Source organism: Propithecus coquereli, unplaced genomic scaffold, assembly GCF_000956105.1.
Source record: "Propithecus coquereli isolate 6110/MARCELLA unplaced genomic scaffold, Pcoq_1.0 Scaffold129, whole genome shotgun sequence".
Lineage (NCBI taxonomy): Eukaryota > Metazoa > Chordata > Mammalia > Primates > Indriidae > Propithecus > Propithecus coquereli.
The window spans coordinates 3073081-3092209 of NW_012137080.1; the positions used below are offsets into that span (position 1 = coordinate 3073081).

Genomic DNA, 19129 nt, shown 5'->3' on the forward strand with positions numbered 1-19129 from the left:
AACTCCTGGGCTCAAGCGATCCTTCTGCCTCAGCCTCCCGAGTAGCTGGGACTACAGGCATGCGCCACCATGCCCGGCTAATATTTTCTATATATTTTTAGTTGTCCAATTAATTTCTTTCTATTTTTGGTAGAGATGGGGTCTCGCTCTTGCTCAGGCTGGTTTCGAACTCCTGAGCTCAAACAATCCGCCCATCTCGGCCTCCCAGAGAGCTAGGATTACAGGCGTGAGCCACCGCGCCCGGCCTCTTTCAAGCTCTTATTGCCATGTGAAATTACTTTGTTCGTTTATTTATTCAACAACTATTTGAGTACCTAGTAAAGGCCAAGCACTGTCGGAGGCACTGGGATACAGCAGTGGACAACACTGAACAATGAACCTCACCCTCATGGAGCTTCCATCCTAGCGGGGGGAGACTGAAAAGAATGTCAGAAGATGGTATGTGCTAGGGAGAAGCATAGAGTAGAGGTGTGCTGGAAGCTGGGTTTGCTGCTTTTACAGGATGCTCAGAGAAGGCATCACTGACTAGGTGACATCTGGGGAAAGACCTGAAGGAGGTGAGGAAGTGAGTCACATGGACATCTAGAAGGGGAGCATTTGGGGTAGAAGGAAGAGCCAGTGCAAAGGCTCTTAGGCCAACATATGCTCCACATGTTGGAGCTCAGAGAGTGAGGGGTAGGAGCATTAGGAAAGGTAGGGGCTGGGGGACAGATCCTATAGGGCCTTACAAGTGTGAACAAAAGCTCTCTGAAGAGGAATGTGGAGGAAGGATTTTATTCCGGTGAACAGTTTGCAAACTGGGCAGACACAGCCCCTGTTGTAAAAACGAAGGTGTGTTCCAGGGAACAAAGAGAAGGTTCCAGTTTTACAGTAAAAGTTTCCACCCAGTTTCTCAATTAGGTCTGTTTATGCAAATGAAGGATTCAAACTTGCTTAGTGCTGATTGCTTAATCAGATACATCTGAACACTAATTGGCTGAGGCTGGTGAACTCTCATTGGTTGATTCAGGTGAGCTCTGAAAGTACCAAAGTTAAACAGGTGTGGGGTTTTGGGGGAACTCAGAGTAAGTGTGTGACCTCTGCTCAGCACATGGCCTCTTGGCTGTTTTAGGCGCACTCAGCCACTTGGGATCCATCTTGAAGGACTGACTCTTTCAGGTTCACATTTGTTCACACAGGAAACTGGGGACTTTGGCTTTGGAGGGGCTGGAGCAGAGGAGTGACGTGATCTGACTTGGTTAATAGGCTCTCCCTGTCTGCTGTGTTGGGACTAGAACTCAGAGCGGGAGGTGTGGAAGTAGACCACTTAGGAAGCTATTGAAAATAATCAATGAGAAATGCTGGTGGCTTATTACATGGTGGAGGTGGGGACGAGTGGTCAGATTCTGAGAAAATTTAAAAATAGAGCCAACAGGATTTGCTGATTTAGATGTGAGGTGTGAAAGAAAGGGAGGGGTCGAGATGACTCCGAGAGTTCTGGCCAGAGCAAAGGGGAGGGTGGAGTTGAATACGATGAGAAAGATTGCGCGGGGAGTAGATTTAAGATAGAAGATCCCTAGGTTCAGCTTTGAACTTTGTAATAACCACTAACGCTGATATACTACTGACATACACCTTTAGTGCCCAGATGTATCTGACTAAGTAATCAGCACTAAGCAAGTTTGAATCCTTCATTTGCATAAATAGACCTGATTGCGAAACTAGGTGGAAACTTTTACTATAAGACTGGAACCTTCTCTTTGTAGCTAGTATTCTAGGACTGTGCAGGTGATAACTCATTTAATCCTCTCAGAGCTCTATGAATAGGTAGTAATATTCCTCTTTTACATACGAGGTAACTGAGGCACAGGAAGATTAAATAACTTTCCCAAAATCACAAAAGCAGTGAGCAGCAGAGCCAGGACTAAGGATCAGGCAGTCTGGCTGCAGCATTTGTGCTCTCAGTGACTACACTCTGCTGCTGCCAGGTGGACATCCAGTGGAGAGGTTGCCTAGGGAGCTGGGCATGTGAGCCTGGGCCTCAGGGGACAGCTGCAGGCTGGAAATAATGCATTTATACACACTTGGGAATTGTGTTAGTTTCCTATGCCTGCTGTACCAAGGTGCCACAAAGCGGGCAGCTTAAAACAACAGAAATTCATTCTCTCAAGGTTCTGGAAGCTAGAATTTTGGATTCAAGGAGTTGGCAGGGTCATGTACCCTCTGAGACTCTGGGTAGAATCCTTTCTTGCCTCTTCCTAGATTCTGGTGGTTGCTGGCAATCCTTGGGATACTGCCTGTTGCTTGGCCAAGGGATGGAGCCTTAACCTGTAATAAGCAGGTGAATGATTAAAGCCACTTTGGCTTGCAGCTGTATCACTCCAATCTCTGCTTCTGTCCTCATATGGCTGTTGTCCTCGTGTGTCTGTCTTCACATGGTCTTCTGTCTTTTTACAAGGGCATAAGTCATATTGGATTAAGGGATCACCTTACTCCAGCATGACCTCATCCTAATTACATCTGCAATGACCCTATTTCCAAATAAGGTCCCATTCTGAAGTACTGGCGTTAAGACTTCAAAATTTTTTTTTTGAAACAGAGTCTCACTCTGTTACCCTGGGTAGAGTGCAGTGGCATCTTCATAGCTCAGTGCAACCTCAAACTCCTGGGCTCAAGCGATCTTCCTGCCTCAGCCTCCCGATTAGCTGGGACTATAGGTGTGTGCCACCACACCTGGCTGATTTTTTCTGTTTTTGGTAGAGCTGGCTGGTCTCAAAATCCTGAGCTTAAGCGATCCTCCTGCCTCAGCCTCCCAGAGTGCTAGGATTGCAGGCATGAGCCACCATGCCAGGCCTAGGACTTCAACATATTTTGAGGGGGACACAATTCAACCCATAACAAGAATCTTTAGGGTGTAGGTGGTAATTCAAGCCATGAGTCTAGAGGTGACCACTTCAGCCCTTGGGGATTGAGTAGAAAGGAGATGGAAGACCTAGCTTTGGGGAAGGACACCCTGTAGAGTGGAGATAAGGAGAAGCCAGCAAAGGAGGCCAAGGAGCAGCAAGTGAGGTAGAAGCAAGGTGGGACCATGTGGTGTCCTGGAAGCCAGGGTAGGAAAGTGTATCTAGGAGGAGAAGGGAGGCTCAGCGAAGTTCAAAGCAGCTGATTAAGTCAAGAAAGAGGATGGGAAATGGCTGTCTGATTTGACAACTTGAAGGTCACTTGTGACCTTGACAAGCACTGTTCCAGTGGCGCGGAAGGGATTAAAGCCTGATCAGTGTGTGCTCATGGTGAAATGGGAGAAGAGGACTTGGGGACAGCAAAACAGAAAATTCTATCTACATGTTTATGGTCTGTCCACCCTAGCATGGAAGAGCCACAAGAGCCAGGATAAAAAACAAAAACAAAAACCCACCCCAGGACCTTGGGGTATCTTATTAATTTCTGTATCTCACTGCCCAGCACACTGTATTTATTAAACCATGTTGAATATTGTGTTAGCCAATATCTCCTTCAAATGTGGGAGCCCATCATTTTTCAGTTTGGTCACACCAGTAAAGACTAGAGAGGAATAAGGCTGGAATAGAATTCTCTGGCTCCTTCCAGCTCTAAAATTCTATGGTTGTGTGACTCGTTTTGTCAACCACCCTTGTATTAATACAGTAATGAATTTAGTTAGCTGTTTGTTGTTGTTTATTCATCTTGGCAAGCAACTGTTAAATGAAATGGCTGGAATAAGTGTTCCATTCATAAATTCAACAAACATTTGTTCAGTGTATTAGGTGGTATATATATTGTCCCGTTTAATAGATGTTTAAGAGCAGAGGGTCTGGGGTGGGGGAGGGTGGTCAGGAGAGGTGATGGGGATATCCCACCGCTAATGCTCCAGGAGGTCTGATGTGGTTGGTGTTACTTGCTTACAACCGAGGAGGGAAGAGGCCCCTGAGTGGAGGGGGTTGCAGAGCTGCAGCTGCAAGGGACACAGAGCAGCATTCACCAAGACATAATAAGCAGCCTCTATCTACTTCACCACTAAGTAGCTTAGGGCCGTGACACAGAACAGCTGTTGTAGGCAGTGGGAGGAGAGGAAGACGTGGTCCACAGGTCCACTCTGCCACATTTAGGGCTCAAGCCGTAGTTGGATGGTGCTTTTGGGTTTTCTCTGCATGATCCCTTCTTTTTGCTGTGATAAGGCCCTGTCAGGCAGGGCAGGATTTACCAGTTGCATTCCAAGGCAAAGAGAGCACGGCTCGGAGCATTGCAAAACCTGAGGGTGAGGGGCAGAATCAGGACAAGAACCTAGGGGTTCTGACCCCAAGTGCCTGCCCCAGGAATAATGGAAAGAACGTGAATTCTATAGTTCACTCCTGGAGGAAATAAACTCCACTTGATTACTGCCCTCCCTCCATCCTTTCTGAAACAAAGTACCTCAGTTTCCTCCTCTGTAAAATAGGGAGAAAAATGTCCTCCTTACAGGGGTCCTTGCAGGATCAGGGGCATAATGTGAGTGAAAGCGCTTTGTAACATACAAAGTGCTCTCCGGACATTTATAACGGTTATAAATCACCAGGCCAAGCTTCCTCCTGCAGTTATAGATTAGGCGCTCCCACCCACCTGACCTTGTTCCACTTTTCACTCATTTTCTCCGTCCCGCCCCCTCCAACAAAGAGAGGAAGTGAGAGACGAAGAGGCACGCGCGTCTAAGCCGGGGTTTAGCCGGCCCTGGGTACCTCTCAGCCCTCGCCGCCCCGGGCGTGCGGAGGGTCGCCCCGCCCGGACTACATTTCCCAGCGGCCCTTTCGCGGCCCCGAGGCGGCAGCAGCGAGGCGCATGCGCCCTGTGCCGCCACGCCTGGTCTCCCGGACGCCCGTGCAAACCGGTTTTGCCTCGCAGAGCCGGCAGGTCCTGGCACAGCGGCCGGTGCGGTAGCGGGCTCAGGTGTACCGTACCCCTGGTCAGTGCCATGATCCGGCAGGAGCGCTCTACATCCTACCAGGAGGTACAAGGGAGTGGGAGACGTACGGAAAGTTTCTTGCGAGGCGGAGGAGCGGCGTCCCGGGCGTCTGGGCGGGTGGGGTGAGGGGGGCGCCCGGGCTGCGCGCGGCCGAGGGCTCTTGAGAGGGACGTGGGGAGCGCGTCCTGGGAGGGGTCCCCGCGTGCAGAGGAGCGGCGGAGGGGGCAGGAAGGAAGCGGGGCGGCGGAGCTGGCACCCAGCCTCCTCCGGATGCTGCCAGTCGCTTGGCCGAGGGATGGAGCCAGGTCCGCGGAGCCGCGACCCGTAACCAGCAGGTGAATGATTAAAGCCACCTCAGAAGCGGCACCCCCTGAGGAACGTGGCGTTGTCTGCAACAAGTGGAAGCTCCCGCGCCCTCCTTCCGGCGAGCACACATGCACGATGTGCGTTAGTCCTTCTCCAAACCCAAGGCCTCGCGCCCCCCCCAGGGGTCGTTAGTGACGGGGATAATTATCTCAGGTTTTGGTGGCTACTTGACTTTGAAAAAGTGCTTTCACTGACATTGATGGTTCTCGCACCTCTCCATATCTCTCCCGCCAGTGTCACCCCCTCCCTGACTTTATCACTTTCCAGTTCTTTGTCTTTTGTCTGTCCTGAGCTGGAGGCTGCGCTTCCAGCTTTTCCTCCAGACCAGCTCTTCCTCCTGACTCCCCCTTTCTTACTGAAACCGGTCTCCTCCTCCTCCTCTTCTCAGGTGCCACACCTTGTTCATCTTTGCTAACCTTCCTCTCCTGTGCGCCTTCGCTTGCCGAGGTCAGGCCGTTCCACTAGTCCTCCTGCAGTCTGGGTCCCTGCGTTTGCTCTAATCACCCGAATGTGATACACTGTTACCACCTCTCCCCCCAGTCTTTCTTATACTCTCCAGATTTGCTTTGAGGCCCAGCCTTGACCCCGGAACATTCCTGTGTTCATAGACCTGATGCTGCCCTTAGTCTGTCCAGACCAGTCCAGACTTCAAGCTTTCACAGCTCTGTACAGCTCAGCAGCTGTATCTCCCATTACCTTTGCCATCTCCTCAGCCACCTCGTTTCTGACCACTCTGGAAACTCACCATTTTGAAACATGCTTCTGGCCTTATGCTCGTGCTCATAACCATTTCTTCTTTAACCCTCTCCCAAGCTCCGTTGGGTAAAATTCCCCCATTAGTTGAGGGCCACCTCAGGTCCCACCTACTCTGTGGGGGCTGACTTTCCAGACCAGCCTCGAATCTGCCTGTCCTTCTCACGTGAACTTGCTGCTTTCTGTTTTGATCAATAGTTATCGATCTACACCTCTCCCTTCGTAAATGACTATAATTTGCAGAAGGGCTTTGGGGAGTATATTAAAGCAGGTGGCTTAGCTCTACAGTAGAAGGGGAAGCCATGTTGAAGACAGATGAGATTTGCCTAAGGATTGCCATTTTTTGTAACCTTGGCTGGAGTCTGGTCTTGGACAGATTTCTGTATTTCTCCTCTCATTTCCCCTTAATCCCATCTGTTTCCTTTATCTAACGGGAGCCTGATGGATTTTAACCAGTGCTGTGGATTCCACGGGCCCTAGATTCCATGCCCTAGACAGTGGGGCAATCCTGGGGAATGAGATGTGTCTTTCCCTAACTCTGAAAGTTTTCAGGTTTAAAGTTTTCAGGTAGAGCATAGTGGGCAAATACTAGGTCTTTGAAGTCAAAAAGCCACTTTCCTGTCCTGGCTTTGCTTCTTGCCCATTTGTGCGACTTTTGTCAAGTCACTTAACTTTCTGAGCCTTAGTTTTTTCATTTGAAAATGAAAATAATGGTAGTCCCCCTACCTCCTAGGGTCGTTGTGGGAATTAGATGAGTTGACATGTGGAAAGTGCTTGGCTCAGTACCTGGCAGGTAGTGACCCCTCAGTGAACAATAGTCTTATTAACAGGGTGTGGGCAGCTCCTATTTCTAGGGAGCCTTGGGGTCCTGGCTTAACAGGACTGTGTCCCTCACCATCCACATGGCCTGCAGGATCTCTTCACCTAGCAGGGCTCATAAGATGTTTGTTAAAATATAGCAGTTGTTCTGCTTGCAGAGATAAGGCCAGAGGTGGAGTCATTTGCCCTTTGGGGGCATGCCCATGGTGGAAGGCTCTGGAAGGTCCCCCTCCCCTTGCCTTCCCAGAGGTCTGTTGTGAAGTCCCTGTCTCTCGCCTTCTTCAGAGGAAGAAGGCTGCCCACACAATGGCCTGCATCTTTCTTGCCTGGATCATTCTGAGAGTGGACCTAGTTCCAAGTTAGGTTGCTTTGCTGAAGGGAGATTTTTGGCTTTGGAGGGTGGGGTATACTGAGAATTTGGTCAAGGGCTGGCAAGGAGGTGGGCTCATCATGGCTGTGGGCAGTCAGAAAGGGTGTTACCACCTGGGTCAGGGTGAACCTGGATGAGGCTTGGATCAAAGAACTTTGAGCCTTCCCAGGACTAACACCCTCCTCTCCCTTTGGCCAGTGAGATCTCTCGGGACCTCTTTATCTGTCCTCCCATTAGTGGCCTGTATATCATGGTGCCATCTCCAGCCTCCCAGCCCTCTCCTACTCGTTGTTTTTCTTTTCTTTTGTGCTTCGAGGGCTTTAAATTGGAGGTTTTGCCTGAATCTAAGGGGCAGGAGTGGAGACGTGGAGAGTAGATGGAAGAATAATAGATGGATAAGAGCTGTTTTTTAACTCGGGTCTCTTGGAGGTGAATTTTTAATGAAAATGTTTTGAAACTGTAAGTGGACACAGCTGAAGAAAACATTTAGGAAAGCTGTTCCCTCCCCACTTCCTAATTCAGTGATGGCTTCTCCTCTAAACTCTGGTCTTGACCTTTTCTGCCTTCCTCCCTAATCCTGTGGAGACTTATGGATTATCATGGTCTCCTTTCTGCCTTTCTACCCTTATCAGTGGCGTAATTTTCCCCATTTGACAGGTGAGAACACTGATGATGTGAGGTTAAGTTTGCCTGGGACCAGGCTGCTAATTAGCACCTGTCCTTGCGATGGACCTCTCTCCCTGTTTTGTTCTGCCCTTTGGAGCTCTATTTTAGCCAGAGTGCTGGAGAGCTTTGACAGCAACTTCACTGTTCCCTCTTCTCTCTCAGCAGACTGTAAGCTGCATTTCCACTTCCTTTGGGAAGTGGCTATGACTGTGGCCTTTCGAACTAGGCCAACTTAGATTTGACTCCAGGCTCTGTCTTTCAGTGGCTCTATGGCCATGGGAAATACTGTGATTTGAATTGTGTTTCCCCAGAAACATATGTTGAAGTTCTAACCCCCAGTACCTCATATTGCGACTTTGGAAATAGGGTTGTTGCAGGTGTAATTAGTTAAGATGAGGTCTTAACTGGAGTAGGGTGAGCTCCTAACGCAACATGACTGGTGTCCTTAAGGAAGATGACCATGTGAAGACCCAGACACGGGGAGAATACCTTGTGAAGACGGAGGCGGTGATTGGAGTTTGGATGCATCTACAAGCTAAGGAAAGCCAAGGATTGCCAGCTGTTGCTAGAAGCTAGGAGAACCACATGGAACAGATTCTCTCTCACCACTCTCGGAAGGAACCAACCCTCCCAACACCTTGATTTCAGACTTCAAGCCTCAAGAACTGTGACAGAAGACATTTTTGTTGTTTTAAGCCACTCAGTTTGTGGTGCTTTGTAACAGTGGTCCTAAGAAACTAATAGACAGGAGGTTCCTTGAATTTTCTGAGCTTCAGTATCCTCATCTGTAGAAATGCTGTAACACATCCTACATTGTGTGGTTTTTTGTGACAAATGAGAAGCAGCTGCTGCTTTCTTATTCTAGTGTAGAAAAGCAAGGCTGATGTGCTGATGTAGCTCACCTGTTTGCCCTCTTTGCTTCTCCCTTTAGCTGAGTGAGGAGTTGGACCAGGTGATTGAGAACTCAGAGCAGGCAGACAAGCTGGACAAGGAGACGATCAAAGTCCAAGGTCCGGGTTTCTTACCAGGTGAGTGGGTTTGGTGCAGGAAGTGGAAACGCTGGAAAACAGTGCTGTGCTGTTGCTGCAGGGGGAGGCCCCAGACCAGGCACTTCCCCAACTATGGGAGAGGAGGAACCTCCTTCCCTGTACCCTGGTGTCAGATCTCAAGTATTGCCCTAGTGTTAAAGCCATACATATTTAACCAGTCTCAGGAGAGAGAATATGTCCAGGCTGGTATCTGCTGTTTCCTTGGCTCCAGTGTGAGCCAGTTCCTGTGGCCAGGTCAGTGGATACAGTGGCAGATGCTTTGGGTCTCTGCTCTTCCATTCCTCCTTCCCTAGGAAGTTACTAGCAGGTGAGTCTCCAATATCCAGGTCACTGCCCAGAACCCTCTGGGAGAAGAACTAATAGGCCCCACCTCTCAGATACCAGGCCTGTCCAGTATTGCTGCCCAGCTGGGTGAGCAGGGTCCTATCAGTCAGTTGGCATCTTGCAGAGTATCACAGTAACATTTGACACTGTTGACTACTTCTTCCTCCTGGATACACTCTGCTCCCTTAGCTTTTATGACGTAGCCGTTCTCAGGCCAGTCTTTCCATGCTCCTTTGCAGTCTCTGTCCAGCTCTTGGGCATTACATGTTTGTTGTAGGCCCCCTTCTCTCACTCTACTGGGCCATCTCCCCCAGGCCTGCTACACTGCTTGCTCACATGTGACTCCCTTGTTTGCATCCCTAGCACAGAGATTAACTACAAACTCCAGACTTATATATCCTGCATATCCAACCGTCCAGGTGATAGCTCTGTTTGGATGTCCCAAAGCTGTCCTAAACATGTATCCAAAATTGACCTCATGATCTTCTCATTCCCAGAGTGGTCCTCTTCCAGTGTTCCCTGTTTCTGGGAACAGTACCACCACTCATGTAGCTGAATTTTGGAGTCATTCTTCCTTCCTTCCTTCCCATCATCCCCTATTTCTCTGTCCCTCAGCCATGCTGACCTTTTATTTTAGGCCTCATTTCCTCCCACTATAGGGCCTTTTTGTTGTTTTATTCCTCTGCCTGGAATTTTCTTCCTTCTGCCACCTAGTTTATGCCTAATCATTCTTCAGCTCCCAGCTCACTCTTTTTTTTCCTACAAAGCCTTCTCTGACCTCTTAGCTGGATCACCTCCCATCCTCCAACACTGTCTCTCACAGTCTGAACCTCACCTTTGTAGCTATTGCTGTTGGAACGCTATACTTGTTTGACCATTTGACTAATGTCTGTTCTACTAGAATGAAACTTCCTGAAGGCAGAGACTGGCTTGTTTTGCTCTCCACTTTTGCCTTGACCCTGCAGTAGATTTGTTCAGTGAATAAATGAGTGAATGGAGCCCCAAATTGACTCCAGCTCCTAGGGTGGATTGGGGAAGGTAGAGTTCTGTTCCTCCTGATTCCTCTATTGGTAGGGGAGGGGAATAGGATAGGAACTTCTGGGATTCTGCCTGCTCCTTAGAGAAGACTATGTAGAAGGAAGGAGACTGGATGGGTAGCTAATGTTTCCTGACTGCTTTCTCTGTGCCAGACTTTGTCCTACCCATGCCCCATTTAATTTTCTTAACAATCCTGTGAGGTGGTCATCCTCCTTTTACAGATAAGGACCCCAGGCTTGGGAGATTAGGTAAAGCATGAGAAGATCACATGGTCGGCAAACAGACTGAATCAAACTCTGACCCCAAATGCTTTCTACTACACCAGTGATTTTAAAATATTTTAAGCATTCTTTTATTAAAGCCCAATATGTAAAAGGTAGTGGCATGGCTATCTCCTACTCTGCTATTAGGCCTACCTTAGAAGCCCTAAGGCTCTAGGGAGAGGAGTTTGAAAGCCTTGCATATTAGTGTCCTCTTGTTTCTATAACAAATTACCACAAACTTAGTGGCTTAAAACAATACAAATTATCTTACGGTTCTAGAGGTCAGGAGTCCAAAATGGGTCTCACTGGGCTAAAATTAAGGTGTCAGCAGGCCTGAATTCTTTTCAGGAGGCTCTAGGTGAGAATCTGTTCTTTCCCTTTTCTGGCTTCAGAAGGCTTCCTGCATTCCTTGCCTTGTGGCCCCTTTCTCCAACTTCAAAACCAGCAGTGGCTGGTTGAGTCTTTTTCACATCACATCACTCTGACACTGACTCTTCTGCTTCCCTTTTTCATGTTTAGAGTCCTTGTGATCACATTGGGCCCACCCAGATAATCCAGGGTAATCTCCCTATTTTGATTGGCAACCTTAGTCCCATCTGCTTTTCCATGTAACTTGACATATTTACAGGTTCTAAGAATTAAGGCTTGGACATCTTTGGGAGCCTTTATTTCGCCTACCACACCCTGCACTATCCTCTTGCCCCCAACCAGAAGAGGACGGATGCAGGCAGCAGGAAGAAGAGGATGGGGTGAACTTGGAAAGATGAGGCTTGCCTTTGTGTTTCCTTTTATAGATAAATGCCTAGGTAAATTAGGAGGTTGCCATGGACCTTGGACCTTAGCAGCCTCTTTTTTCCTCAGATTCCTGGGGCCTCAAAGCCTGAGGTCCGTCAGAATAGGAAGCCAGGCCCCAGGTAGAGCAAATTTTGGGAAGCTCTATCAACTGGCAGGAGCCTTTTCTGCTTTTGGGAAACCCCTCCTGGGCTCATCACTTTTCTGGACAGTAGAAGATCCAGTTCTCAGAAGTCCATTTGGCTGGTCTTAGTAGTGACTTTGCCTGAATTTGATGGCCTGATATACAACTCTCACAGCTCATTTCCTGCCTCTGAGTCTTCTGATAATAATAAAAATAGTGGTAATCATGATGGTAGCCACCATTTTTGGGGTACTTTCAAGGCCTGTATAGGGCTTTTTATATACACTTAATCCTATAATCTTCACAGCCACTCTGAAGGAAATGGTTAGTCCTAGTTTATAGTTGAGGAACCTGAGACACAGGTTCAGTAACATGTTCTAATCTAATGAGTGGCAGCGCTCAAATTTACACACAGGACTATCTCCCAAGGTGTTCCAACTCTGGCTCAGTTGTTCCTAGATAAGATGCCCTCCCGTTCCAAATCCTCCCCTGCCTCCAGCAGAGTCACTCATGGACTCCTTCACCTGTTTGCCAAGTGCTGAACCCAGAGAGAGGTGAGTGAGAATGGCCTACCTCCAGGAACTCACAACATGTAGAAAGAAAAGACAGGTTACCCAAGGAACTTGTCCCTCCTCCTGAACCTTCCTCGAACTTGCTGAAGTCCATTTCTCACTGTTACATGCTTTCCATTGTAGTACTTAGCACCGTTGATAGGTCACATTTATTGAATATAATTCTTCATTTAATTGTTATCAGCCCCTTGGCCCTGCCCCCAAGTTCTGTGAGGCACAAAAATTTTGTCTTTTCCTCCTTTATTGTAATTCCAATGCCTGGTGTGGAGTGCCTGGCCCACTGCGGGTACTTAGTACGTATTTGTCCTCTGGCAGGGGGGCGGTGGGAATTTAGAGCAGGAAAGCATCTCATCTAGGAGTGACTGAGCCAACTGGAATGAATGAATGAGTGCCAAAGAAATGTTAGAGTCAGGTGCTTCAGAAATATACGAAGGAAGGCTGCTTTGTGAAAAAAAAAATGAGATTGCTCTGAAGGAAGGGTAACATGTAGGTGAAAAAGAAGGGGCGAAAAAGAAGGGGCTGGCCAGGGAGGGAAGATAGCATGAGCAGTGGTATACAGGTGAGAATAAAATAGGACATTATGGGGGCAGTGGGTAGCGCAGCATGGTTGGAGCAGAGGGTTGGTGAGGGAGGTAGAGGGAGATGAGGTGGGAAGGATAGACTGGGTCAGATTGTGGAGGCATCTGAGTGTCAGGGTTTGGACTTGAGGGAGCAGGGAGTATTTAAAGGGATTGGAGCAGGACAGTAAGAGGAATAAAGTGGGGATTTAAGATCAGTGTGGCTGGATGAAGGTGAAGGGAGACAACTATGCTTATGTAATGTTTAAAGGCTGATGTGAAAAAGGTTTTTAAAAAAAGGCTGATGGAAGAGGCTGCTTTGATATGGGGGAGAGGGAGGAGGAGGAGTCACAGAAGATTCTGACTTTTGAAGCCAGGCAAATGGGAGAATGATGCTGTACAGAGATAGAGTGCAGAGGGGCAAGCAGCCTGGAGGAGAAGCTTATCTATTGTTGACATACCAAGCTTAGGTTGAAGGGGTACATCTGGGTGGAGATGGCCCAGAGGCAATGAGAGGTACAAGATTGACAGGAGAGAGGGGAGGGATAGGGTTATGCAAGTAGGAGAGATCCCATGCGGCAGGGACACAGGAACAGATGGAGAATAAGCAGGCAGGACCGTGAAGAGTGAGTCTCAGGAATATCCATATTTGGGGGCCAAGAGAGGAGGTGGAGCTGGAAAAGGAGGTGAATGGAGGGCTAGAGGTAGGAGCAGCAAGACAGAAGGACAGTAATAGAGTGCTGAGCATTGAGTAGCAGAGATTCAAGTTAAGCACCCAAACATTCATGGTTATATACCCAGTTTTACTCTCTGGGATAAATAATTCCATACCATAATGTGGTAAAAGCGTCAGTCTATCCATTTCCTCTATCAAGAGGATCACAGCCACTTGCTATTCTTTTCAAAGGGAGAAATGATGGGCCAAAGACACGAAAAGAAACTTTTCAAGGGAAGATAGACTAATGGCCAACAAACATGAAAAAATGCTCAATATTTCTAATCATCAGGGAAATGCAAATCAAAACCACAATGAAATATCACCTAGCTCCAGTGAGAATGGCTTTTATCAAAAAGTCCCAAAACAACAAATGCTGGTGTGGATGCAGAGCGATAGGAACATTTATACACTGTTGGTGGGACTGCAAACTAGTACAACCTCTATGGAAAGTGGTATGGAGATACCTCAAAGAACTAAAAGTACACCTACCATTTGATCCAGCAATCCCACTACTGGGTATTTACCCAAAAGAAAAAAAGACATTTTATAAAAAAAAAAAAAAAAAAAAAAAAAAGACACCTGCACCGGAGTGTTTATAGCAGCACGATTCACAATTGCAAAGATGTGGAAACAACCCAAGTGCCCATCAATACATCAGTGGTATGTGTATACTATGGAGTACTACTCAGCCATAAAAAATGGTGAACTAATACCTCTTGAATTAACCTGCATGGAACTGGAGCCCATTCTTCTAAGTGAAGTATCACAAGAATGGAAAAACAAACACCACATGTACTTACCATTAAATTGGAACTAATTGATCAATACTTATGTGCACATATGGAAGTAACATTCATCAGAAGTCAAACAGGTGGGAAGGGAGAGGAGGGAATGGGTAAATTCACACCTAACAGGTACAATAACTTTGGCTCAAACTGTACAAAAGCAATTTATGTAACTGAAACGTTTGTATCTCCACAATATTCCGAAATTAAAAAAAAAAAGAAATGACACCAGGCATGCTAATTGAATAAGCAGTTTATTGCATCAGAGATGTATTCAAATTAACTGAAGAAAACACTTGGCTAATTAGTCATTACAATCAGTTCTCCATGGAAACAATTGTGTATAATAGAGAAAAGCAACCAAAGAAAAAGTAAATAAATCAGACCTTATAAAAATGAAAACCTTCTGTGCATCAAAGGACACTGTCAAGAAGGTAAAAAGACAGCCCACAGAATGGGAGAAAATATTTGCAAATCATATATCTTGTAAGGAACTTGTATTTAGAATATATAAAGAATTCTTGCAAGTCAATAGTAAAGACAAATGACCCAATTTAAAAATGGGCTAAGAATCTAAATAGACATTTCTCCAAATAAGGTGTATATACAGATGACGAGTAAGCACATGAAAAGATGCTCAACATCATTACTCATCAAGGAAATGCAAATCTAAACCACAATAAGATATCACTTCACACCTACTAGGATGGCTCTAATGAAAAAGATGGATGATACCAAGTTTTGGTGAGGATGTAGAGAGATTGGAACCCCCATACATTGTTGGTGGAAATGTAAAATGGTACAGCTGCTTTGGAAAACAGTCTGGCAGTTCCTCAAAAGGTTAAATATAGTTACCGTATGACCCAGCAATTCCACTTCTAGGTATATACTCAAGAGAAATGAAAACTTACGTCTACATGAAAACTCATGTACACAAATAAACTTGTACATAAATGTTCATAGTAGCATTATTTGTAATAGCCAAAAAATGGAAATAATCCAAATGACCATCAGCTGATGAATGGATAAATAAAATGGTATATTCATACAATGGAATATTATTTGGTAATAAAAAGGAATGAGGAACTGATACATGCTACAACTTGGATGAATCTTGAAAACATATTAAGTGAAAGAGGTCAGACATAGAAAGCCACATATGTGATTCCATTTATGTGAAATCTCCAGAATAGGCAAATTCATAGAGACAGAAAGTAGATTAGTGGTTGCCAGGGAAGGAGTGACCACTCGTGGGTACAGGGTTTCTTTCTGGGTAGTGAAAATGTTCTGTAATTAGGCAATGGTGATGTTTGCGCATCTTACAAATATACTAAAAACTGAATATATTCACTTTAAAAGCGTAAATTTTATGGCGTGTAAACTATCTCAAAAAAAAAAAAAAAACCCAAAACAAAACCCATCACTAAAAAATAAAAAAAAAAGGATAGATGAAGAATTCAGAATGCATCTTAGCCCAGTGCCCTCTGTAAGGTAGAGTTTCACAGAGTTATGGCAGATAGCTAGACTCCCATCCTCTGAGTAAAGGTCCCATGATGTTTTCAGAAACTGAATTGTCCATCACAGATCCCCTTAGTGGCCTGACTTACATTCTGGGGCAAGTTTGGCCTTTTGAAGGAATTCTGTCATGGATTTTACAAAACACGTAAATTACCTTTCCCAGGAAAATCTTGTGCATTATGTTTGTCTTTCTACTACCATGCGTTTGCATTGAGGTAAAGGATGTATACTTTTAAAACACATTCATCCAGCTTGCCACAAAAAAGCCAGTGTTCAGTTTTCTCATGCAGAGTGTGTGGGACATTTTGTCAAATAGCCAGCATTTTTTTTTTTTTTAAGGTAAAATGTAATGGTTTCTAGTTGCAGAATTGAAATGTTACTTATAGCAAGTGTGGATAGTAAGTAAATACGGGGTGTCCCAAAAGTCACCATACATAAGGAAAATGGAAAATTATAGCTAAATGTACCTTTATTTACAAACTATTCATTATAAAATTTTACACAATTTTTCCTTTGTATGGAGACTTTTGGGACACCCCGTAGTTTTACAGTTTTATTTACATCACACTTCTATTTGTGGATCCAGAAAAGCCCGTAAAGAAGTTAAACCTGGCTTCTGTGAGTGAAACAGAGGAGGAGACTTTTGGTCAGTATTCCTGTGAGAGTAATTTGTTCCAAGCACATCTGCCAAACAACTCATAGTGACACAATTAGCATAACTGGCCTTTTTTATTGTACCTTAATTTTTTTTTTTTTAGAATTTTTAAGAACATGTAGGGAGAACTTCATCTCCTTCCCTAACCAAAGGCATCAAGAAGGCAGAGCATTTCAAATCATGTTTATCTGGCTTATAGCAGAGTAGACACCTGTCCACAAATGCCAGTCATTGCTCATCTTTGTCATATTGTTTAGCCTGGATGTAATATACGATTTGCCTTAAAAGTACCCCAGACTTCTCTACTTGTTATGAAGTTACATTCTTTTAATTAGATCTTTTATCATCATTAATGATTGGAATTTTAAATATAAACGTTCACTGCTGTGAAGGGAAAGAGCTACGAGTTGGGACTCTAGGACTCTGATTCTGGTTGTGCCAGTCACTGGCTGTGGGATCGGGATTGCTGTGCAAGGACTGAGGTTGGGCCAGATGGCCTGTTAGGTCCTTACCAACTCTGAAAACTTTGATTCAGATGTTATGTACCAAATCAGTCACTTCAGAGTTCTTTAGTTTTATCTTGTGATCTTTTCAAACCCTATTAGAATGTGGCAAGCTGGTACTCGTTGCCACTGCAGTGATGAGCAGCTCATGACAGTGAGTGTGTTTTTACTGACCATATTGTGAAGTGCACCCACGGTCCAACGTGGTTGTGCCTTCCAAGCTAAATAGCTATGGGCAGATTCCTGTGCACAGACCACCATGCTTTGGATCCTGTGGTCTTGCAGCGCACCTATACCTAACTGGTCAGGGATCAGCACCTGAGAAAGGGAAGCCGTCTATAGAGGCTAGGCATGAAGGAGGGCAGGTCTTGTGAGGTATGCAATGGAGGACCCTGTATAGGATACTCTCCGGGGGAGGATTCGAATGCAAGCCTCACAGAGAAGGACTTCTTAGTAAAGTGGAACAGGATCATGAGAGAAACACGGAAAGAAGGCAGATAGCAAATCTATGAGGGAACGGAAATTGATAGTCTCTAATAGCAATAGGTAGAAGCAGAAGTGGAATCAAAGACAAAAAAAAAGCTGAGAAAGAATTGCTTTAGTTCCTTCTGGACAACTAGCTTTGCTGTGGACTTTCGTGGCTTAGTTCTCAGCTGCCCATGGGGTTTCCCTGGTCTGTCCTTCTCTTTGTAGCTGTAAACCTCCATTGCCCACGGTAACCTGTTCTTTACAACCTGAAGGGGCCTCACTGACCTTCTGGGGATTTGCACTCTTGTGTAAAGTAAAAACTTCTTAAGGTATTGTTTTTAGAAAATTGCAAGGAACACTCATTGGTTTATAGTTTTACATGTCTGAAATGCACTAGTATTCTCTGACAAATTGAGTTAGCATTGACAGACTTAGTTCAACTATTATTTATTCATTTAACAGACATGGAAACATTACATGGCTACTATATGAAAGGCATTGTATTCTGCCCCACCGTTTTATTTTCAGCATATATTTTTTAAAATTTGTTGCTTTTAAGAGATTATAGTTCTGTAGTCTTCATTTTTGCTGTCTTTGTCATTGAGCACTTCACTTTTTTGAGTATACACTGAAGTACATTCTATTTCTTTGGTAACAGTAATCGTTACCATTGAGCAGGCGCTATGTAATACACTTTCCAACATTCTCACATTTACTTCTCTCAAAAATCCTGTAAAATTGAAATGATAATTTCCTTGTCACATGAAAAATGTAAGGTTCTAGGAGCACTATGTAGTTTGTCCAGGGTCAGAGTAGTTAGTAGCAGAGCTGGGGCTGGATCCCAAGACTCTTAGTATAAAGTTCATGCTCTTAACCACTGGCTATATATCTGCTCTTTCAGTTCAGAAAATATATGAATAATGAAAACCAAATTATTTTCTTCTTCAAAATTCAAGTGCTTTAGGTACAGGACTAATGTGACCTCCACTACAAAGTCTCTGCTGATCTCTGCCCCTCTCTCTGTACTCCCTATTCTTCCCTCCAGGTGAAGGAAACTTTACATTTTACATCTTCATGTCTTCCTGAATTCGGTAGCACAGACCATCAGCCTCCTTTCTTGATATCTCCCTGAGGCACCTAGTACAAAGTCTTGCATGTAGACCTGGTGTTTGATATATGTTGAAGTAAAGAATGAATTATTTCCTGTTTCTGCCAACCCAGGGTACTTTGAGAGTTCTTGCTCATCCTGCTTTTGTGCTTTTAAAGAAAGGAAAATGAAATAATTATGAGCAGGAACTCTTAGTGTCTTTGTATTTAAAGTCGATCTCCTATCAAAACATATAGCTGCATCTTGTTTTTAATCTGGGCTGACAGTCCCTGCCTTTTAATTGGAGTGTTCAGGCCATTTACATTTAATATAATTATTGATATGGCTGAATTTAATTGTGCCATTTTGCTCTTTTCCATTTGTCTCACTTTTTTTTCTCTTGTTTATTCTTTCTTAAAAATTATAAACATTACAATGTTCTTGAATAATTTTTGCTTTAGTCTTAAATTTTTTTTAAAAAGTAGCTTTTTGTATTTACTCCGCCATTTGACATTTTCAGTAATCTTTATATCTGAGAGTTATAATCTGGTGTCATTTCCCTTTAGTTTTCAGAATTTTCTTTAGCATGCATTGTAGTGCAGGTCTGCACCTTTTCTCTGAGCTTTTGTGTTTGAAAATATCTTTATTTCATCTTTATTTTTGAAGTTTTGCTGGATGTAGAATTCTGAGTTGACAAAATATTTTTTTCTTTCAGCACTTTAAAGATACTGTTTCGTTGTCTTTTGACCTCCCTTATTTCTGTTCAGAA

The 19129-nt window shown here is 44.9% G+C and overlaps 1 protein-coding gene across 1 annotated transcript in view; it reads left to right on the top strand.

Annotated features, from left to right (window-relative positions):
• Positions 1-4802: 4802 nt before the first annotated feature.
• TMEM206 (transmembrane protein 206) overlaps positions 4803-19129 on the top strand; it is a 35005-nt gene continuing 20678 nt past the window's right edge. Inside the window, exons 1-2 of the mRNA XM_012638362.1 lie at positions 4803-4978; positions 8839-8935. Of these exons, the coding sequence (XP_012493816.1) occupies positions 4943-4978; positions 8839-8935 (133 nt within the window). The 5' untranslated portion in view covers positions 4803-4942. The remainder of the gene's footprint in view (positions 4979-8838; positions 8936-19129) is intronic.